This window comes from Ambystoma mexicanum, chromosome 14 (genome assembly GCF_040938575.1).
Source record: "Ambystoma mexicanum isolate Mex_15411 chromosome 14, UKY_AmexF1_1, whole genome shotgun sequence".
NCBI classification, from domain to species: domain Eukaryota; kingdom Metazoa; phylum Chordata; class Amphibia; order Caudata; family Ambystomatidae; genus Ambystoma; species Ambystoma mexicanum.
The window spans coordinates 210,692,652-210,710,816 of record NC_090940.1 but is presented as its reverse complement, the minus strand read 5'-3'; the positions used below and the strand labels follow the sequence as shown (position 1 = coordinate 210,710,816).

The window sequence follows — 18,165 nt, the reverse complement described above, 5'->3', positions numbered from 1 at the left end:
ACAGCACTGCGCATAGCGCTTACTTACCGCATCATAGTGCTCTTAACGCACCATCATTTACCAGCGGGGCTCAACCAAGCCAGTTCACCGCGCTGAAGCTCCGCATACCTAAGGGAGAAAAAAAGAGACATTTTAAACAAAGAAAGGCATGCAGGATAGCAACAAAACTAAAGAACAGCAATAAGACCTACCTGAACAATATCAAACGGGCCGGCGTCAGTGAAGTAACTGGACTGCACTCGCGCATGAAAGGCAACGCGCACCTGCAAAGAAGGCAGGACGGAGAGCACGCCTAATTCTACCACAAGGTGAGGAGAGGGCGCCAGAGGGACTGAAAGCATACGGGGGTGGAGGGAGGATACTTACCGCAGTCGGTCAGTCTTGAACACAGTCCTCCTGTATTTTCAGGCAGAACCTTCCCCGCAGACCACATCAGGGCAAAGCTGAGAAGCATACCAGCGAGTAACCCAGCTGGGTGGCGTCCCTGTGGATACCAGGTGAGCGTAACAATAACTGTGAACACTCCACAAAAGGTTCAAAATGCAGTGAAAGTATACTTGAAACTGTTTTAAGACTAACTCCGCGCTTGCAACTAGTATTTTGAGTAAGTGGTCAAAATCACTAAACAATTAAATAAATCATAAAATTCGTAAGGATAGGACGGGGAATGAACCCAAAGAAGTTTACTGGAAACTAAGAAGAAATTATTTTGCTTTGACACCAGACCGATGGGTCTATGATAATTGTGTACGGAAAATTACACGCAGAGGCCTTGATAATGACCGCACTGGTCGAAACACGTGTCGGCTATATTTATGGACTATTGCACAACCAGAATACAAGGAATACCACTCTTGATTCAATGCGTGGACTATACTTACGAATTTTATGATTGATTTAATTGTTTAGTGATTTTGACCACTTACTCAAAATACTTGTTGCAAGCGCGGAGTTAGTCTTGAAACAGTTTCAATTATACTTTCACTGATCCCTGGGGCAGCCATGGTGAAAGGTCAGTGAGGAGGCAGCAAACGGAGGCGTAAATAAAAAAAAAATACAGTCTTCAGTGCGCTATAGCATTTTCAAAGTTGGAATTCAAATTAATCGCTTTGTGGCCATATTGTGAAAATTTAAATGCTAGTAAGCAACCTCAATTACTGAAAGCCCATAGGGCCTACCTGTGCCTTTGTAATGCTCGTGGTGGTCACAGGGAGCACTCAGGAGCCTTGTGGTGGGGAGAATGTGAACATGTTATTACATTAATAACCTGTCCTACAATTGTAAAGAAAAAGATACAATCTTGGAGTTATTCAGCTCCTATATTAAGCTAAAGAAGAGAGGCGTGGAAGAACCAGCAGCTAGTGGCAAGCCCATGATAACAGGCACAGCTAGAGGTCTGTCACCTGAAGAAAAAGAAAACAATGTATGTATTGTCCATCCGGTCAATACTGGGTGAGGGAATGTGCAATTGCACTGCCTAAAGTACAGGGAAATGCCATCTTCTGTTCCTGAAGGAACCCAAGGCTCAGGAGGTAGTCCAGGGTTTGTTACCTTCATCAGCTTTTATGATTTATACAAGGCATCCCTAGCGGTGATAGGTTATCACAGCTTCTAATTCGCAGGCTGAAGTTAGTGTCTTATTTAAGCATTATTTTATTTAAAATATCTTTTTTACTGAATTGTTTTTCTTTATTTGAGCAGAATCTCATTAAAATATTTAATGAATACAACATTTTACTTAATTTGTTTTTCAATCCTCTGCACCGAAGGAGACGAGCATTTTTGGTTTTGGGATCTTTTTTTTTTTATTCAACTTGGCACACACATGTTCCCATTGTGTTTTGGAACACCTATTCTTTGGGGTAACGGGGAAGCAAAGAGACTGATGCAGATGCTAAATAAGGTGTTCAGGATAGTGCATGGACAAGGAGAGTGCGAGAAGGGAGCTCAATATTAGTTTTTGTCTGAGTACCAAAAAAAAACAAAAACTCACTGTTCGACCGGGTTGCCCCCAATAGAAGTGCTGTTTTAGTGGGGTCTGAGAGGTCTGTAGCCTCGAACCCCCAGGCATCATAGATGATGATGCCGTACTGGAAGAGAGGAGGGCCAATGAGAGGGAAAACGACCAAAGTAGTCTGAAAGACCAGTGCCTGGAGATAGGGGACCGCGTGTTGGTGAGAACAAGACATGCGAGGGGGAAGCTGCCCCTTTCCCATGAGCCTACACCAGAGTGATGGGACACGAAAGGATCAATGGTAACGGCATCTGATGGACACACATCAGTAACAAGGAATTTCTGTTTCTTCCGCAAGTTGGGGCAGTCCCCGGAATCGAGCTCTGAAAGGAACAGGAGGGTCGAGTCTCCACTGCTATGGCCAGGCCTGGAAGTGATGGGTCCAGCCAAGAAGGGCTGTTGCCCAGCAGTGTTGAGGCTGGCCCGACTTACCAAGGCGGAGGCCTGGACACCAGGGATGAGGACCACGAGAGGGGGAGAGGCGCTATCCCATGCAAGAGTGCCGCAGGCAGCTCAGCTACCAGCAAGACTTTTAAGTAGATCTCCCCTGATCGCTAACCGCACCCGGTTGGCATGGTCATCATGATGGTTTGACCAGTTTGTTGTGTTATGTTGTTTTCACGTTTGCATACACAAAGTTGTTGTTCGTTTGAAATATGAAAAAGGAGGAGTGTGATGTGTACCCATTTAAGGGCGGTAGTGACGTGGAGGTCATATGTGCGCATTAATAAATATGGGTACCCGCCTGCGCACGGGTCAGTCGCGGCATGAGCACCTTTACTGTTCACCGGTCTCTATGTGATCATTATTCCAGAGCGGCCTCACCTGGACGAGGGTCGCTCCGTGTGCATACAACAATGGTAAGGTTTGATTTAAGCAAGCTCACAGAGTTCAGATGAGGAGGTGATTTGGGGTGGGCAGGGGTAGGGACTCGGTGGAAATGGCCATGGGGATTAGCATGGCTATGGGTAGGCAAATAAATAAACAACATCAACAAGCTTTGGGTCCCTCCTTGTATGCCATTTCTCCCCATCTGTAATCTAATGCAATAGTTTCAGCTTTTATGTGGCGCCTTAACTGCCCAAACTAAAAACTACAAGACCCAGAACGTAAAGACCAAAAACAACACTGCAACACAGAACATCGTCTTGAGAATCTGGATCGCTTTGCTTTTTTCCATATAGACAGCACACAATATAGAGTTAATGTCTGCATTGAGCAAAATTGAACTGCTATTTAAAATGATGTGGCCAGGGTTATATTAACGCTTGTCATATTTCTCATGCAAGGATATTTGAAAGGTAAAGCTACTACTGTGTAACACGCGGTGCGATTTACTACGATTAGTAGAAAAACAGCTCCCTCCACCGAGAACAACGGCAATTGCTTGGGCTAGCGCGGCGAATGAAAGCAAAATCACGATGAGTCAGTTCGCTCGTGAACGGCGCTCCGGGGCAGCCTCTCTCTGACAATAAAGAGATGACTGTGCACTGCAGTGTTTTTCATTCTGAGCTTGCGAAGCGGCAACAGAGAGAGGCTGGCGACACCATGAAGCGACGAGACGTGCACGGCGGCCCCCAGCAGCAGCGGCGGCAAGAGCGTGATGCCAGTGGGAGCAGAGCGGCAAAGGCAGCCGCGCCAGGCCCCTCAGAGCCGAGCGGGTAAGCAAGGGCCTGAAGGGCAGCGGCGCTCAGGGCGGGCGCAGGTCTCTATGGGCGGCGGGGCACGTCAGGGAGCTTTCTGACCCGGAAGCAACTACAGCGCCCTGCAGGCTCCGTCAGTTACTGTACCCCCCCGTACACAAAATACAGATGCTCTCTAACCGGCAGTTACACATAACGCAGACTCAGGAAGACGCCCCCAGACTAATAGATTTACCCACGTACTCATAAGCCTGGAAGTGTTTTTGTGCTGGGGAGTGGCATGCGGTTGACACGGGTGGATGACAAGTGTGACAAGACAGGCAATACAGTAATGACAGTTGTAGGAATGAGGAGACTGACGACCAGGATGTGAGGTGGAAAAAACTTTGGCCACAAGCTTTATTTTAGTACCAGCCATGGTGCAAAAGAAAAACCAGCCATAACATCACATAAGGATAACAATACTATATTTTGGGGACAGAGGGAACAGGTGAGCGGGGGGCCCTAATCCCAATTAGGGGCCCGCTCGAGGCTGATCCCCGCCGCCACCCTGAGGGGATGCTGACCGGCGTCTCCCAGGTCCCCCCAAAATACGGGATTGTGAATTAAGTACAGCCTCTGGCTGCTAGGGTCCAGAAAATATTCCTGGTGAAGATGTCCATACCTTCAATGGACAGGTGAACCCCGTCACTGCAGAACATGGCCTGGTTGTGTACCGAGATCCCATGTTTAATAAATTTGAGGCCTGAGAAAAGGAAGAAATTGGCCACAGCTTTGTTCAGTTTGCGCCTAGAAATCTCCATGGCTTTGTTGCACTCTGCCCCATGCCAATGTTGGCGAGGGATGATTTCTGACATCATCACTTCTGTTCGAAGTCTTAGCATGTGTGCCAGGGATCTGAGGGAGGTGCAGATTTCAGCCAGGAGAAGCTTCCTGCCCAGCTGGGGCAAGTCATTGCCCCCGAGGTGTATGATGAGAAAATCGGGGGGAGGTGAGCAGGCCCCCAGTAGGCCAGCCAATTTGTCGTGTAGGTCTCCCCAGCGCATGCCCGGCTTGCCCCACCAGTAGGTGATGGTGTCCTGGAAATGCATGCCGTCCTGGGTTTCCTCCAGCCATCTGCTGGCCCTGGTAATGAAAGAGTGACCCACGATCCACGCCGTCTGGGACGGGGGGGTAGCCTGTGAGTAGAGGAAAAAGGGGGGGGGAGACGGAGGATACTATTAGATCAAGTCTTTTCTGATGTATCTTTTGTAAGCCCCCGATTTCCAACCCTCAATCCCTTTTATAGCTTTCTCTTGCAGCCCCCCTATCCAGGCTGAAGTGGCTGCTCCTATCCTGAAGCAGTGGGATCCAAACTCAGTAGGATTCCATCCTATAGCTATTATAGTCTTCTTGAGGACAGACCCCACCTGGAATCTACTGAGTGCAGACCCATTTTTGTGTGTGAATAATTCCCCCCCCCGGCTGGGGCACTTGTTCATGAATGCCCTGGTGGTGCAAATGGGGCAATATTCTGTTTCCTCAATGCAGTACAGGTTGATGATCCTCCCTTTTCCTAACTGGTCGGTTTTGGACCTACACAGTTTCACAGCCATGGAGTCCTTCCCCAGGTGTATGTCGCCTATATCCAGCCCTTCCTCTGATCCTGTGTTTTTGGAGGCTATCTCGCTGATCCTGAACGCCCCAAAGCAGTTTAGTGTGAAGGCAGCTCTAAATAGTGAGGTCTCGTAGGCATTGTTGCATACTGCAGGGAGGGTGTCTATCAGAATTTTTAATTTAGCAAAATTGAGGGGGCGCCTGGTGTCTGTTTTGACCGCTTCCATTTTGGACCAACCCTTGAGCACATATCTGGTTAGTGCGCCGTGGGTGGGGTCGGGTGCCCCCGCTAATCTAGTGTAATATGAAACTGCTGCCAGATGGGATGAAGCCCATGCCTTCTTTTTGCTTTGTTTGAAAGCCCACTCCATAAAGTCATTGACATGGCAACTCCTGTATATCCCTGATGTTGGTGACTTCTGTGATCCTTCCAAAATCAGTCAAGCACTTATTGTACATTTTGGCAGTTTTCTGTGCCAGCGCCTTTTTGGCCAGTTCCCCTAAGACACCTTTAGGCTCACCTGTAGGAGTGTGGTGCCGGGAAGGGCAACCCCTCTTGTCCGGGCCCGGGGGTGAGGGTAGAGTTGGGCGCGGGCATCTCATGGAAGGGCTGTGACCGGCTGGCTGGCGGGTGCTGTCTTGGATGTGTCCATGATGGCCCACACCTCTTCTGGAACTGCTGTCCTCCTGGCTTCTGCCTGTGGGTTTAGTGCCTTGAAAGTGGAGAACTGAAAACGTGACAGAGCGTCAACGGCCTTATTATCTTTGCCTGCAATGTGCCGCCCAATTATTACAATGTTATTTTTCAGGGTGACTTTCGTCATTTCTCTCAACACTTTTAGCACCAGAGGGCAGGAGGCAGCACCCTTGTTTAAAATGTGTACAACCGCCATGTTGTCTGACCATGTGACCAGTTCTGTGTTGGCCAACAAGTCCCCCCATAGGTAGAGTGCCAGCCATATGGGGAATATCTCTAGCAATGTGATGTTCCTGGTCCAGCCCCTCTGCTGCCAGCAGGGCGGCCAGTGGCCGGCGCACCACTTGTTACCAAAACATACCCCAAAGCCTCTGCTGCCAGCCGCATCCGTGAACAGGGACCTTTTGTCTGCCCCATTCATGGGTTTGCGCCATATCACTTGGCCATTGAAGTTGTTAAGGAATGATTCCCACATGGCCAGTTCTTGTGTTATCTCTTTGCCCAATCTGATGTGGTGGTGTGGCTTCGTAACCCCCGTCATTTTTAGTTCCAGGCTCCTGTGAAAAACCCGGCCTTGGGGCATGATTCTGGTAGCAAAGTTCAGCTTCCCAGCAAGGGACTGTATTTCACGAAGCGTCGCCTTGTCCCTGCCTGTCATCCGCCTTATTGTCTGTAGAAGGTCCTCTATTTTCTCCCTAGGCAGGTGGCACTCCCCCATGGAAGAGTCAATCTCTATTCCTAGAAATGACAGGGTGGTGGTGGGACCTACAGTCTTCTCGGGTGCCAGCGGAACCCCTAATTCCTGCATGGTTTCACTGAATGTTTTTAGGGATGAGCTGCATAGGAGAGACCCTGCTGGGCCAGTGAAGAAGAAATCATCCAAATAGTGTACCGTTCTGGCTCTGGGCATGGCCTGTTGGAACGCCCACTGTAGGAAAGAACTGAACTGTTCAAAATAGGCACACGCGATGGCGCAGCCCATGGGCAGGCATTTGTCAGAATAGAATTTATTGTCAAAGTGGAAACACAGCCACTGGTAAGTGCTCTTGTGCACGGGCAGCAGCCTGAAAGCTGACTTAATGTCCGCTTTTGCCATGAGAGCGTGTCTACCTGACAGTTTTACTAAGTCGACAGCATCTTGCACGCAGCTGTAAGAGACAGCGGCATCCGTGAAAGGGATGCCGTCGTTGAAAGAGCTACCAGGTGGGTGTGATAAATGGTGGATCATCCTGAACTCCCCCGGCTCTTTTTTGGGCACGATGCCCAGGGGGGAGTATAAAAACTCAGTGAAGGGGGGGTGCTGGAAGGGGCCCTCAATCCTCCCTAGTCGTAGCTCTTTATCAATTTTTTCGCTTATTATGGTAGCTAGGGATGAGGCAGATTGTAGGTTCTTGGGTATGGTGGGAGATCCCTGGCCCTTGAATGGGATCTGGAAGCCATCTTTGAAACCCTGAGCCAAGAATGCTCTAGCTGCTGGGTCAGGGTAGTTCTCTAACATTTTTAGCAGTTTGTCAATTTTTATTGGAGAGGCCCCTATTTTATAGCTAGTGCATGTTTTTGCCCTCAGTGACTTTTGGGCTGGGCCTGGAAGGAGAGGCTTTTGTGCAGTTGTTGCTGCTGTGGCCACCACTGCATGTGCTGCATTGGTGCTTGTATCTGCACTCGTTGCCCTTGTTACATGACCCTCTGTTGAAGTACCAGCAGGCCCCCGGTGTGCTTCCTTTGGCCCCCCCGTTGCTGCGGTTGCCAGACTGCCCCTGATTATGCCCTGTTTTTTGCCCCCCTGGGGGCGTTCTTCGAAAGGGGGGTTTGTTTTTGTTAGTATTTATACCGTCTTGTTGAGGCCTGCGCTGGTTATGTTGCCTGTTTCTACCCCTTCTATTATACTGATGCTCATAGTCCTTGCTGCTTTGGGCGCTCTTAGCTGAGTTTTCTTTTAATACATGAAAAAGATACAATTTAGGGTCTTCCTCCTCCCAGCCCAGGTCAGGGAATCTCTGCATCTCCTTCCTGAACTCTCTATCATAGTTCAGCCAAGACTCCCCCCCCCCCCAAAGGTATTGTGAATCTCCAAAATTCTGTGGTAGTAGGCAATCAGTGCAGTGCCCTCTTCTGGGATTTTTTCTAGAATTATTGTGGATAGGATTTGAAAAGAGGCCTCCCAGTTCTGAATATTCTTCTCCAGTGTGGGCCTCTTTGCTCTCTCTTTTTCTTACTCTTTCTTATCCCTTTTTGAAATGCCAAAACCTAATTCTTCATATTCCAATAGGCAGAAAATGTCAATAAATTGCTTTTTCCAGATCTTTCTCTTAATTTTCCGCTCAATGTGCCATGCAATGGTCTTTTTTAGGCTTCTATTTACACTTTTGCCGGCAGTGCGCCTCCCATATTTAGTCATATGTGGGGTTGGAGACGGTACATCATTGCTAGGCCCAACCCATGCTTTAAGGTGGCCCGGGTCATCCTCGCCCCCAGATTCCGACTCTGTGTCTGTGCTGTCACTCTCGCTGCTGGAGCTGCTCGAGTCATCCCTGTGCCTCCTCTTTTTCCCAGCACCCGCACCCTAAGGCAATTTAAAAAACTGTTCAAGCATAGGCCCCAAATCATTGCTTTTCACAGTACCTGATTTTGCTTTCCTTTTGGTGCCTCGGTGGGTGTCTGAAGAGGCGGGCATGCTGCGGACGTCAAGGCGCTGCTTCTTCCTAGCTGGCTGCTCCCTTTCTGCTGGCTCCTCATCGCCGTCGACCTCCTCTTCCAGGGCGCCTGCGTCATCCTCGTTGAGGCCGGTGGATGCGAGCTCTGCCATTCTTTCCTGCACCACGTCCATGCCATGGACGGCTTCCGCTGCTTTGGCCCATACCAGGAGTAATGTTTCTTTCAGGGATAAGGCGTTGGCCATCTCTTGCCTGTTTGGGTCTCTGCGTGCTGGTTCGGAATGGGTTGTCTTTGTGTTTCCCAACTTGCTGTGTGGGTCAGGGTCCTCTTCCCCCCATGATTGTAGTTCCCAGGCGAAGTAAAATGCTGGGGCTCTGTGTCTGCCTCCTTCCAATGCAGGTCTGCCGAAATGTGCATCTGGGAATTCCGGCTGTCCTCTTTTCTCTGTGTCCTCCCTGATCCAGAGAGAAATTAAAAAATGTTTTGCCCAAATATAAATTCTTGCACCCTCTTCGGGGCTCGAACCTATGTCCTTACATGCTTGAGACTGACGCTCTGCTTACCGTGCTATGGAGGCTCTGCTGCTGCCGCCCTGCTCACTCCTTGTGTTGTGCTCGAGGACCCGCCTTCTTTGGGCTCTGCGAGCTCCGTGTGCGGCCGTTCGCCACCGTGCCGACCTCCTCGGGCTCTTCGGAGACCTGCCTTCTTTGAGTCCTGTGTCCTCCCTGAGCCGGGGAGAAATTAAACATTTTGCGCCCAAATATAAATTCTTGCGCCCTCTCCGGGGCTCGAACCTATGTCCTTATACGCTTGAGCCTGACGCTCTGCTTGCCGTGCTATGAAGGCTCTGCTGTTGCAGCCCCGCTCACTCCTTGTGTTGTGCTAGGGGAACCGCCTTCTTTGGGCTCTGCGAGCTCCGTGTGTAGCCGCTCACTGCTGTGCCGACCTCCTCGGGCTCTTGATGTGCGAGGTCCGTGTGCAGCCGCTTGCTGCAGGCTTCCTCGGGCTCCTTGGTCCTGCCTTCCTTGCGTCCTCGGAAAAGACCCGAAACGCCCGCCGCTCCTGCTTCCAGACCCTCCAACCGTTTCTCTCCACGTCGCTGGTCCCCTCAGCTGTGGGGAAAAAAGGGGGAAAAAACACGAAAAGCCTGCAGAGGCAAAACGATCTTTTCTCCCCTTAATCCAGGTCCTGGGAGCCTGCAGCCGTCCTGCTGCTGTTCGTGGCTGACGGGGAGGAAGCATGAGAAGGGCCACCTTGCCCTCGCCAGATAAAGGCAAAATTCGGCCTGGGGGCAAGGCGGCCCTTTCTTTGAACTTCAAAAGGCCCCCGCTCAGCATCCGCAGGATGGGAAGGGGGGCCTTTGAAGTATGGAGGGCAAGGTGACAGGGGGCAGCGACTACCGGTTGTCACCTGCCCCTCTCACCTCACCCTCCTGTCTTGGAGACGCGCTGTCTGGGTCCCCATTGTTAAGGGACCCAGCAGCCCGACCCCACCATGTGCATGCTAAGTGGGGGCAGCGCCAAACAGGCGCTGCCCCACCGGATTTCGCACAAATCCCGCACCTCCCAGTTTACGGCCCCGGGCCTCCCATCCGGGTGGGCCCGGGTGTATTTTCGTAGCTGGCTGACAACATACCACCATATTTCTTCCACTGTTTGTAAAGACGCTTATAGACGTCCTCATTTTTTTAGGCATGAATTAGAATATACATAGCGTGAGGCATTAATAAATCGACTCTGAAACGAAGCATTATCTTTAAGCAGAAGGTTTGTAGCTTTCACGTTTTTTTTTAGAAACGAGCACAGCATGGTTGACGACACATTAATTTAGGTCATATGACTTTTGACTTCCATGTCACTAGAAATGGCAACACAGGAAGTAACATCTTGAGGTGAGTGAAAAAGATTCCCATTTGCACTGCAATTAATAAACACAAATAGACATTATATGTGATATTAGGTAATATATATCCATATTACATGTTAAATATAAAACGTGTAAATATCATCGCTAATAGGCAAAATGTACTCATGCACCATGAACAATAATGAGAAACCTCATTGTGTGCCTGCGCATAGTCATGACAGCTTCTGTCATATCTCTAAACTTGAGGCATGTCAGTGCCATGTCAATATTTATTTATTTTTACATTTGTATAGCGCGCCACAGCCCAAAGGCATTGAGGCGCTTGTTGCAAGAAGGTGTACGTAAGCAAAATTACATAGGAGGCAGTGGTTACTTGGTTACAGCATATTGGCTGGTTACAGACAAATAGCAGTTTAGATAAATAGCGTTGTTTTGATAGCTTTGCGGAACGCTAAGTGGGAGTCAATTCCCCTAATGTGCGATGGTAGGGCATTCCAGTGGGCAGCTGCAATGGCAGGGAAGCTGGATCCACCTGCGCGTACTCTGCGTGTTATGGGTTTGGTGATCATGTTGGTATAGATAAGTCTGGATGGCCTTGCGGAGGTGGGCATGGCTACACGCTGAGCCAAGTATGGGGGGGTCAAATCATGGAGGCATTTGTGTGTGAGGGGAAAGGATTTTGAAGATGATTCTTTGTTTTACAGGGCGCCAATGGACTTGTCTCCTCAGGTCTGAAATGTGGTCCCTTTTGGGGAATCCTGTAGCGGCCCTAAGGGCATTGTTCTGGACAAGTTGTAGTTTAGCAATGTTTTTACCTGAGGTCCCTCCAAGGAGAGCATTACAGTAGTGAAGCCTCGAGCCGATAATAGCCCTAGCAATGGTGAGGTTGTTCTGAGTAGTTGGGTAAGGTCTTGCTGCGTTGAGCAGTTTAGCGTAGTAGGCGGATGATGAGGCAATGGCGTTGACCTGCCTGTTCATGGTGAGATTGGAGTCTAAGTAGACTCCCAGGGTTTTAACTGTATGGGACACCGTTATGGGTATATTGTCGATGGTGAATGAGCAGTATTTCTTGTCAAGGTTACCCAGGATGGTGGGTGAGCCGATCAGCAGAAGCTCAGTTTTGTCGCTGTTGAGACAGTCAGTTTTCTGCCATCCATGCTTGGATGGTGCTATAGATGGAGTTAAGTGTAGTCTTGTCTGCTTCGTAGTCGCCCGTGAATGGAATGTACACCATCCTGTCCTATGTTTTGCTTTGCACTTTGGGACTTGTAGGCCTGCATTTATAACGGAAAAACAAAGCTACAGCTGCCAGGATGGAAAGAATAACTGAATGGACCTGCTATTGTTCTAGTTGAGAGCTGTATTTGTTTATGGCAACAGAGCATCATGGCAACATGCCCCAGTGCATTCGGGAGATGTATTTCCAGTCCTGGTTTTAACTATGCATTCTTGGTCTTTCAGTCCTGATTGCCCAATTATGAACCCAGAGCTACAAGTCCCTGAGTGCAAAGTTAAAACCAGGACTGGACTACCACATCCCAACTGGAATGGGTCATGTTGGCATGTATTAGTAAGCACTATTATGCACAATTCTATGATGCATGTTTAGAACAGAATAATAAGGGATCACAATTACTCAGACAGAAAAACAAGCAAAAACATATTGTGAGAGATCAATGAAACTACATAAACTCAATTTGCAATTACGTAGGTGCTTGATAAAATCACTTTCACCATTTGGTTATGTGCTTAAATAAAGTGCATGGAAGTAATGATGTCTGATTGAAACTCAATAATTGATTTTAAAAGCTATCTTTGGAAATACAAAAAGTGCAAAAATTCATGTGATACAATTAGAAAATACAAATATAAGCTCTAAAAAATGTAAGAACATGTCTCATTTGATAAATCACAAACATTATGGATAAGAAAATATACCACACAATACATGAGTGTAAAGCACATACACAATTGGATATACATGTAGACCATCCCAAAGACTAAAGAAAGATGACTAGTTTCAACAGAGCGCCTAATAATTTGATGCCACGTCTTCATCAGGACAACATGAGAACTGTATTAGCGAATATTTATATAATTACCACTAGTCGATCTCTATTAGCGGACATTTAAATAATTACAACCAGTTGATAAGAAAGTCCACGTACAATAATTTAAAGCAGACAGCTATTATTTAAATTACTCTTTCTTTTATCATAACCTACACCCTTCCAGCGAATATGGATTATTCAAGCCCTGGAGATAACATGTTTGAAAAAGAGAATCATTATATCAATTAATATCAATTTTGTGGCAACTGATTCTGTTGCAGTAATTATATAATTGCACTGTTACATTAAACACAAACATGAAACTTGACAATTTTAGGATGGTTTTTCAGATCCACTACTTGTGTAGCATTATGGGTAGCAAACATAATATAGACTGCTCACTGTGACGAATCGAGGGAGTTTGTCTCTTCTTCCCAAGGTGGAGCCCCAGTTTATGAGGCTAGAGAGGTGAGCTCACTCCACAACACCCTCCTTATGGGTTGACGCAAGTGGGACCCCACAGGGAGAGTTGCATGATGGCAGACATGAGACTGTCAAACTAACTAAATAATGCCAAGTAGCAAGTCTTGTCTGAAGAAGAGGCAAACAGACATTATCATCCTGAAGAAAGAGAAACTGTTCCTTATTTAAAAATGAACTGTTCACTGAGACCAGTGGATTAGAGGTCGATGGCTTGTCAAGAAGAGGAGGAGAAGGTGTGCGAGAGGAATGTCCATCAAAGCAGGGGACATCTCCCGCAAACGTTAACCTGAGAGGAGGCAGAGCCGCAGCAGGACGCAGACACTATGTGATATGAAGTTGCTGGGAAGCAGCACAGGGAACACTGAGAGAGACGCATAACCATGAGCGGGAGCGAAGCCGGCTCGTGTGAAGCTTGAGAGATGGTGATGGCGCAACCCTGAGAGAGTTGTGGTGGGCATTCTGCCATCAGTACAGCACTGATACTGCTCCTAGGAAGCCAGAGCAAGTGGCACGGCTCCCCGCTTGAAAGACAAGTAACCAAGAGGAAGAGCACTGAACGCCCGATAGAGAAGCTTCTATGGTGCGAGGGTGAATTGAAGGAGAAGAACGAACCGTGAGGATCCCAGAGACAGTCCCTAATCACAGAGAAGGTAACGGGGAACCGGGGATGCATGGGAAAGCAACACATTATTATTATTATGTGTCGGGGAACTCGTCTCAGTACCAATGAGAAAGCTGTAGAAGCAAACCTAGAATAATAACATTCCCGGAGAGGTAGAGGAATGGAAGAAAAAAAGATGTAGACTCAACATTAACAAATCAGAATATTTCCAATAAAGGACAGGAAAACGTAGAGAAGATCCCAAGAAGTAATCTTAAACGTGATATACATTTTATCTGGGAAGAAGGGAAAACAAATCCAGAGTCAAAAGTAGAAGCGTGGGAATTAAGAAAGAAAGAGTACGAGGATCTGCAGGCCAATATAGTGTTTGTGATAAGTCAAGTCAGGGAAGATACTTCTAAAAAGAAAGTTAAATATTCCAACTTGAGGAAAAAGCTGCATGACTTAATCAGAAGAGTCTCTAAAGGCTATTGAAGGAACTCTTTTGAATCCAAGAAGCCAACAAGTATTCTTTTTGGACATTTCAAGATAACTGTCGAGCACCTTAGTTAGTAAAGTAGCTAGTGAATACCCCATAGGGAAAGGGAAAGTTAGGCCTTCCTATTATTTAAAAATAAAACTCATTAAAAATGCTGTCAAAGAGTCTGCTTCCTTCTTCTGATCCTCCACACCACACAGGTAAGTATCAAAATACTTATTTATTAACAACACAGAGGCATTAAGCCACGAATACTACCAAGTAAGTAAAACCATATATACGTATACACTTCACAACATAGGTGTCCAATTGAGACACCAAACATAATTTAGATCAAAAATGCAATTATTAAGCAGCACACTGTTGTTCGTCTTAAAGGGGCGGGAGAGATGTTAAACTCTTACATCAAACATATAAAATTGTACGGTACATCAACATTTTGAAAATAAATGTAAGCAGTCCAACCATATCCTATGAACAATTGTCCAACAAAATTCAAATTACTCCATTTCGGTAAGTAGGGACAATGGCGTAGCCAGGCGGTGACAGAGGACCGGTTCCCCCTACTTGCGCGTATTCTACTGTCCTGCAGCACCCCTGCCTCTTCTTGGACTGCTACTGTGTATTTCCTTGTAAAAAAAAAAGGATTAGAAACTGGGCAGGAATGAGTAGCACACTAGCAGGTTTGGTGCCTAAGGTTGGTTGGCAAGCAAGCAGGGTATCCACGCGGGCGCCCGATGTGCTCTTACTGCACCAAAAACGGGAGCAAATCCATCTGCATGATGCCCTGCTGCGACCATAGAGATGTCCTTGTGTACTGGTTAGTTTTTTCTAACTGTTGGTATTCTTACATATTTGAATGTTATAAATTATTGAGGTAAACGGGTGCAAGTCTGTAAATGTTTAATAGTAGCACAGCAAGGTAAACACAGGAACGGACAGCATACCTCCCCAAGCAATCCAAGACTGCTAACCCATTCCTTTATCTACATCGTTTACAGTGTTTTAGTACTTGATTTCAGTACAATGATTGGAAGATTCTAGAACTTCACTTCACTGTGGTCTTCTGCATGAAGCAAGGCCAACCTAGACTTCCAAGGTCACTTCTCCAGTCTCAAGAGATAACCACCACAGATGTGCACCTATAATACAATTAAGAGTCACACTCTAATAAATAAAGACATTTTGGCCCTCATTACGAACCAGGCGTTGGACCATGGTGCTAATAGAACCATGGTCCATGCCGGTAACTTACCGACTCCGCCATGGCGGAATGGGGAATTACCGCCCCATTCCGAGGTTGGCGGGGCGGTAATTCCCCATGCCGCCATTGGCCCTTCCCCATTCCCTTTTTTGCCCCATAGGGCTCAATGGGAATGGGGAAGGCGGTAAGTACGGTGCCGCAAATTGCGGCACCATACTTGGCACCAAGGTCTCTTTGCGGGTTGGTTTTTTAACGCCTGCTAAAAGCAGGCGTTAAAGTGCCACCCGCAAAGGGACCTCGTAATCAGGCGTTAAGGGTATAACGGCACCGCCACCTTTTACGGCGCCGTTAACCCCTTAACGCCTGGGTTGTAATGAGGGCCATTGACTTTTCCCATGTGTCTATTTTCTACTTACGTGGTGTTTTTGAAACCCTGAGTATTCCTCAAGCATTTAAAGTACATAAAGTTGCATTAATGTATTCTGCTCTGTGGCCAAGGCATATGTTTGTGTTTAATTTGAGTATCTTCATAGCAGCACACTTATACAATTATTGCAACAGAATATGAAGCCCCATGATTGACATGAATTGATCTTTTTCTATCCTAGAGGGTGAGATAATTCCAGGTCATCTGTAGAGTGCAGCTTATGCTAAAAGGCACGATAATTTAGAATAATTTGAAAATGATAGTCGTATAGATCAATTTGGATTAATGCACTTTTCTCAACGTGTTGTGGTAATTGGTATTTAAAGGTTTTCTAACAACCTTCTTGTGTCTTGTTGAACACATGGCCTCGGATTATAAGGCGTTTCGTCTACTCTAGTCGCATCTTTATTCCATTGAGAATGTCTGTGTTTATGTACCGTGCATACGTGTCTTGCACCCACAAATGCATTGTGTACTGTTTTTATATATTTAATGTTTGTAATGCAAGTCCTTTTGCATTTTTTATTGTTTTTGGTTTAAAATAAACCTTTACAAGTGTGTGCAACAAAATATACATTACGAAATACTAAAATCACTTTAAAAGATATAAAGCAAGACATAAAACATTTATGAAATTCATCTAAACTTTGATATCTAAAAAAAGGCAGATAAAAATCTATTTCATATCATACTTATCGCTATTATAGCTAACATGCAATACTAAACAATGAGTTGAAAGCGTATAAGATCATGATAAATCACACATTTCTAGAAATTGTATTATTGCTAGAGACATGGAAACAGATCTGCCCCCCAGCATATAGGACCAAAGGTTTTCGCCATCCACAGCTGCCAATTGTGTACACATTTGCTAAATAAGTGGATACGTTGCATGGTCAGACCTGTTCAAGAAATCAAAAGATGTTTTAAGTCCTCTGTAGTAGTAAAACTTCCACAAAATCTACAAAATGCCATTCTTTAGGGTAAACCACTTCATAGACAAACAATTTTGTGGGTATTAATTGCATTCATGTGGAATCTCATGTACCTATTGCGAGCATCATGTCAGGGAATTTCCACACATACAGTTCCTCCTCCCATATCTTGTATGTGCCAACCATGATCTCGCGTATAATCAGGGCTCTCCAATTTGATTCCAAGTTAATATCCAATCACTCTTGGTTGAAGAACATTTGCCCCTTTCTTTCAGAGACGAACTGTGCGTCTGTATTACAGGCCATCATACTGTCAAGGCTTGACTACTGTAATGCAGGCTGATCGGAGCCAACAAGAAATGTCTACAAAAACTAGAAATTATGCAGAATCATGCAGTGCGCATCGTAAAGGGAAAAACAAGGAGAGAACATATCTGTAGCAGCAGATAGGACCTGCATTAGCTGCTGGTCCCCACCTGCATTCAATTCAAGGCTACCATGCTTGTTCACTGGTGCCTTCAAGGAACTGCTCCAGAATATTCTAGAACCATGGTGTCCCACTATGAGCCTGCAAAAATGCTTCATTCATCGAAACTGGCACTGATATGATATGGCATTTATAACGTGCCTGCACACAAGTGTTTCTAGGCGTGACAAGGGAAGTAGGGGGAAACGAAGGAAGGACAAAACAACGATCTTACTAGGCCTTATGTCATTCAGATCGCACAAGTGCAGGGAATCGGGAAGGGGAGAGGTGCCAGGAGGAGAGGGGAAGGGAGAAGTGCAGCCAGCAGGTGGCTCATAAGTGCAGAGTTAAGGGACTGCACGGTTGCAGGAACAGACCCTTAAGTGCTTGAGGTAGCCCGGAGGCAGTGTGAGGGCAACTAGACATGCAGGAGCCTGGGCCCGAGTTCAGAGGGTAACCAGCTGACCAGTGCGTGGAGCAGTCAGGAACATCAACAGAGGAGAGGAAGAGAGAGCGCGGAATTGAAAAGGAAGGTATTGTTGCTTCCGGAACCAGAGGTGGTTCTGCTGTAGTTTGAGAGAGGCAGGGAGGATGTTCCAGAGGGCGGCCCCAGCCGAGGAGAGAGATCTGCACCCAACTCTGCTTGGAGAGCGTCTGACCCTCAAAGAGTTGGAGGTGGATGAGCATAGAGCTAGAGAAGGAAGATGTTTTGGTAGAGAAAGTTGGTAAAGCCTTGTGGATGATGCAGAGGATCTTGAATTTGATACTTGCATCCACAGGGAGCCAGTGAAGAGATTTCAGTGCTGGAGAGATATGATCCCTGGGCTTGAAGCAAAGGACAAGTCTTGCAGTCCTGTTCTGGATAAGTTGTAAAGGTCGAAAGAGTAAAGGCAGGCAGAGGCTGTTGCAGTAGTCCAGCCTAGAAGTGGACCAGAGCTCTGGAGACAGTGAGCTTCTGGGGGAAAGTGAGAAAAGGAAGAATACATCGGAGGAGGTGCAGCTGATAGTTTGACTTCTTAGAGATGTCA

At 46.8% G+C, this 18,165-nt stretch overlaps 1 protein-coding gene across 2 annotated transcripts in view; it reads left to right on the top strand.

Annotated features, from left to right (window-relative positions):
* The first annotated feature begins 3,410 nt into the window (after nucleotides 1-3,410).
* Nucleotides 3,411-18,165, top strand: part of ABHD12B (abhydrolase domain containing 12B) — a 304,395-nt gene continuing 289,640 nt past the window's right edge. Inside the window, exon 1 of one of the 2 annotated variants that reach the window (XM_069638954.1) lies at nucleotides 3,411-3,675. In XM_069638954.1, the coding sequence (XP_069495055.1) occupies nucleotides 3,494-3,675 (182 nt within the window). In that variant the 5' untranslated portion in view covers nucleotides 3,411-3,493. The remainder of the gene's footprint in view (nucleotides 3,676-18,165) is intronic. The other variant, XM_069638955.1, reaches the window with a different exon arrangement.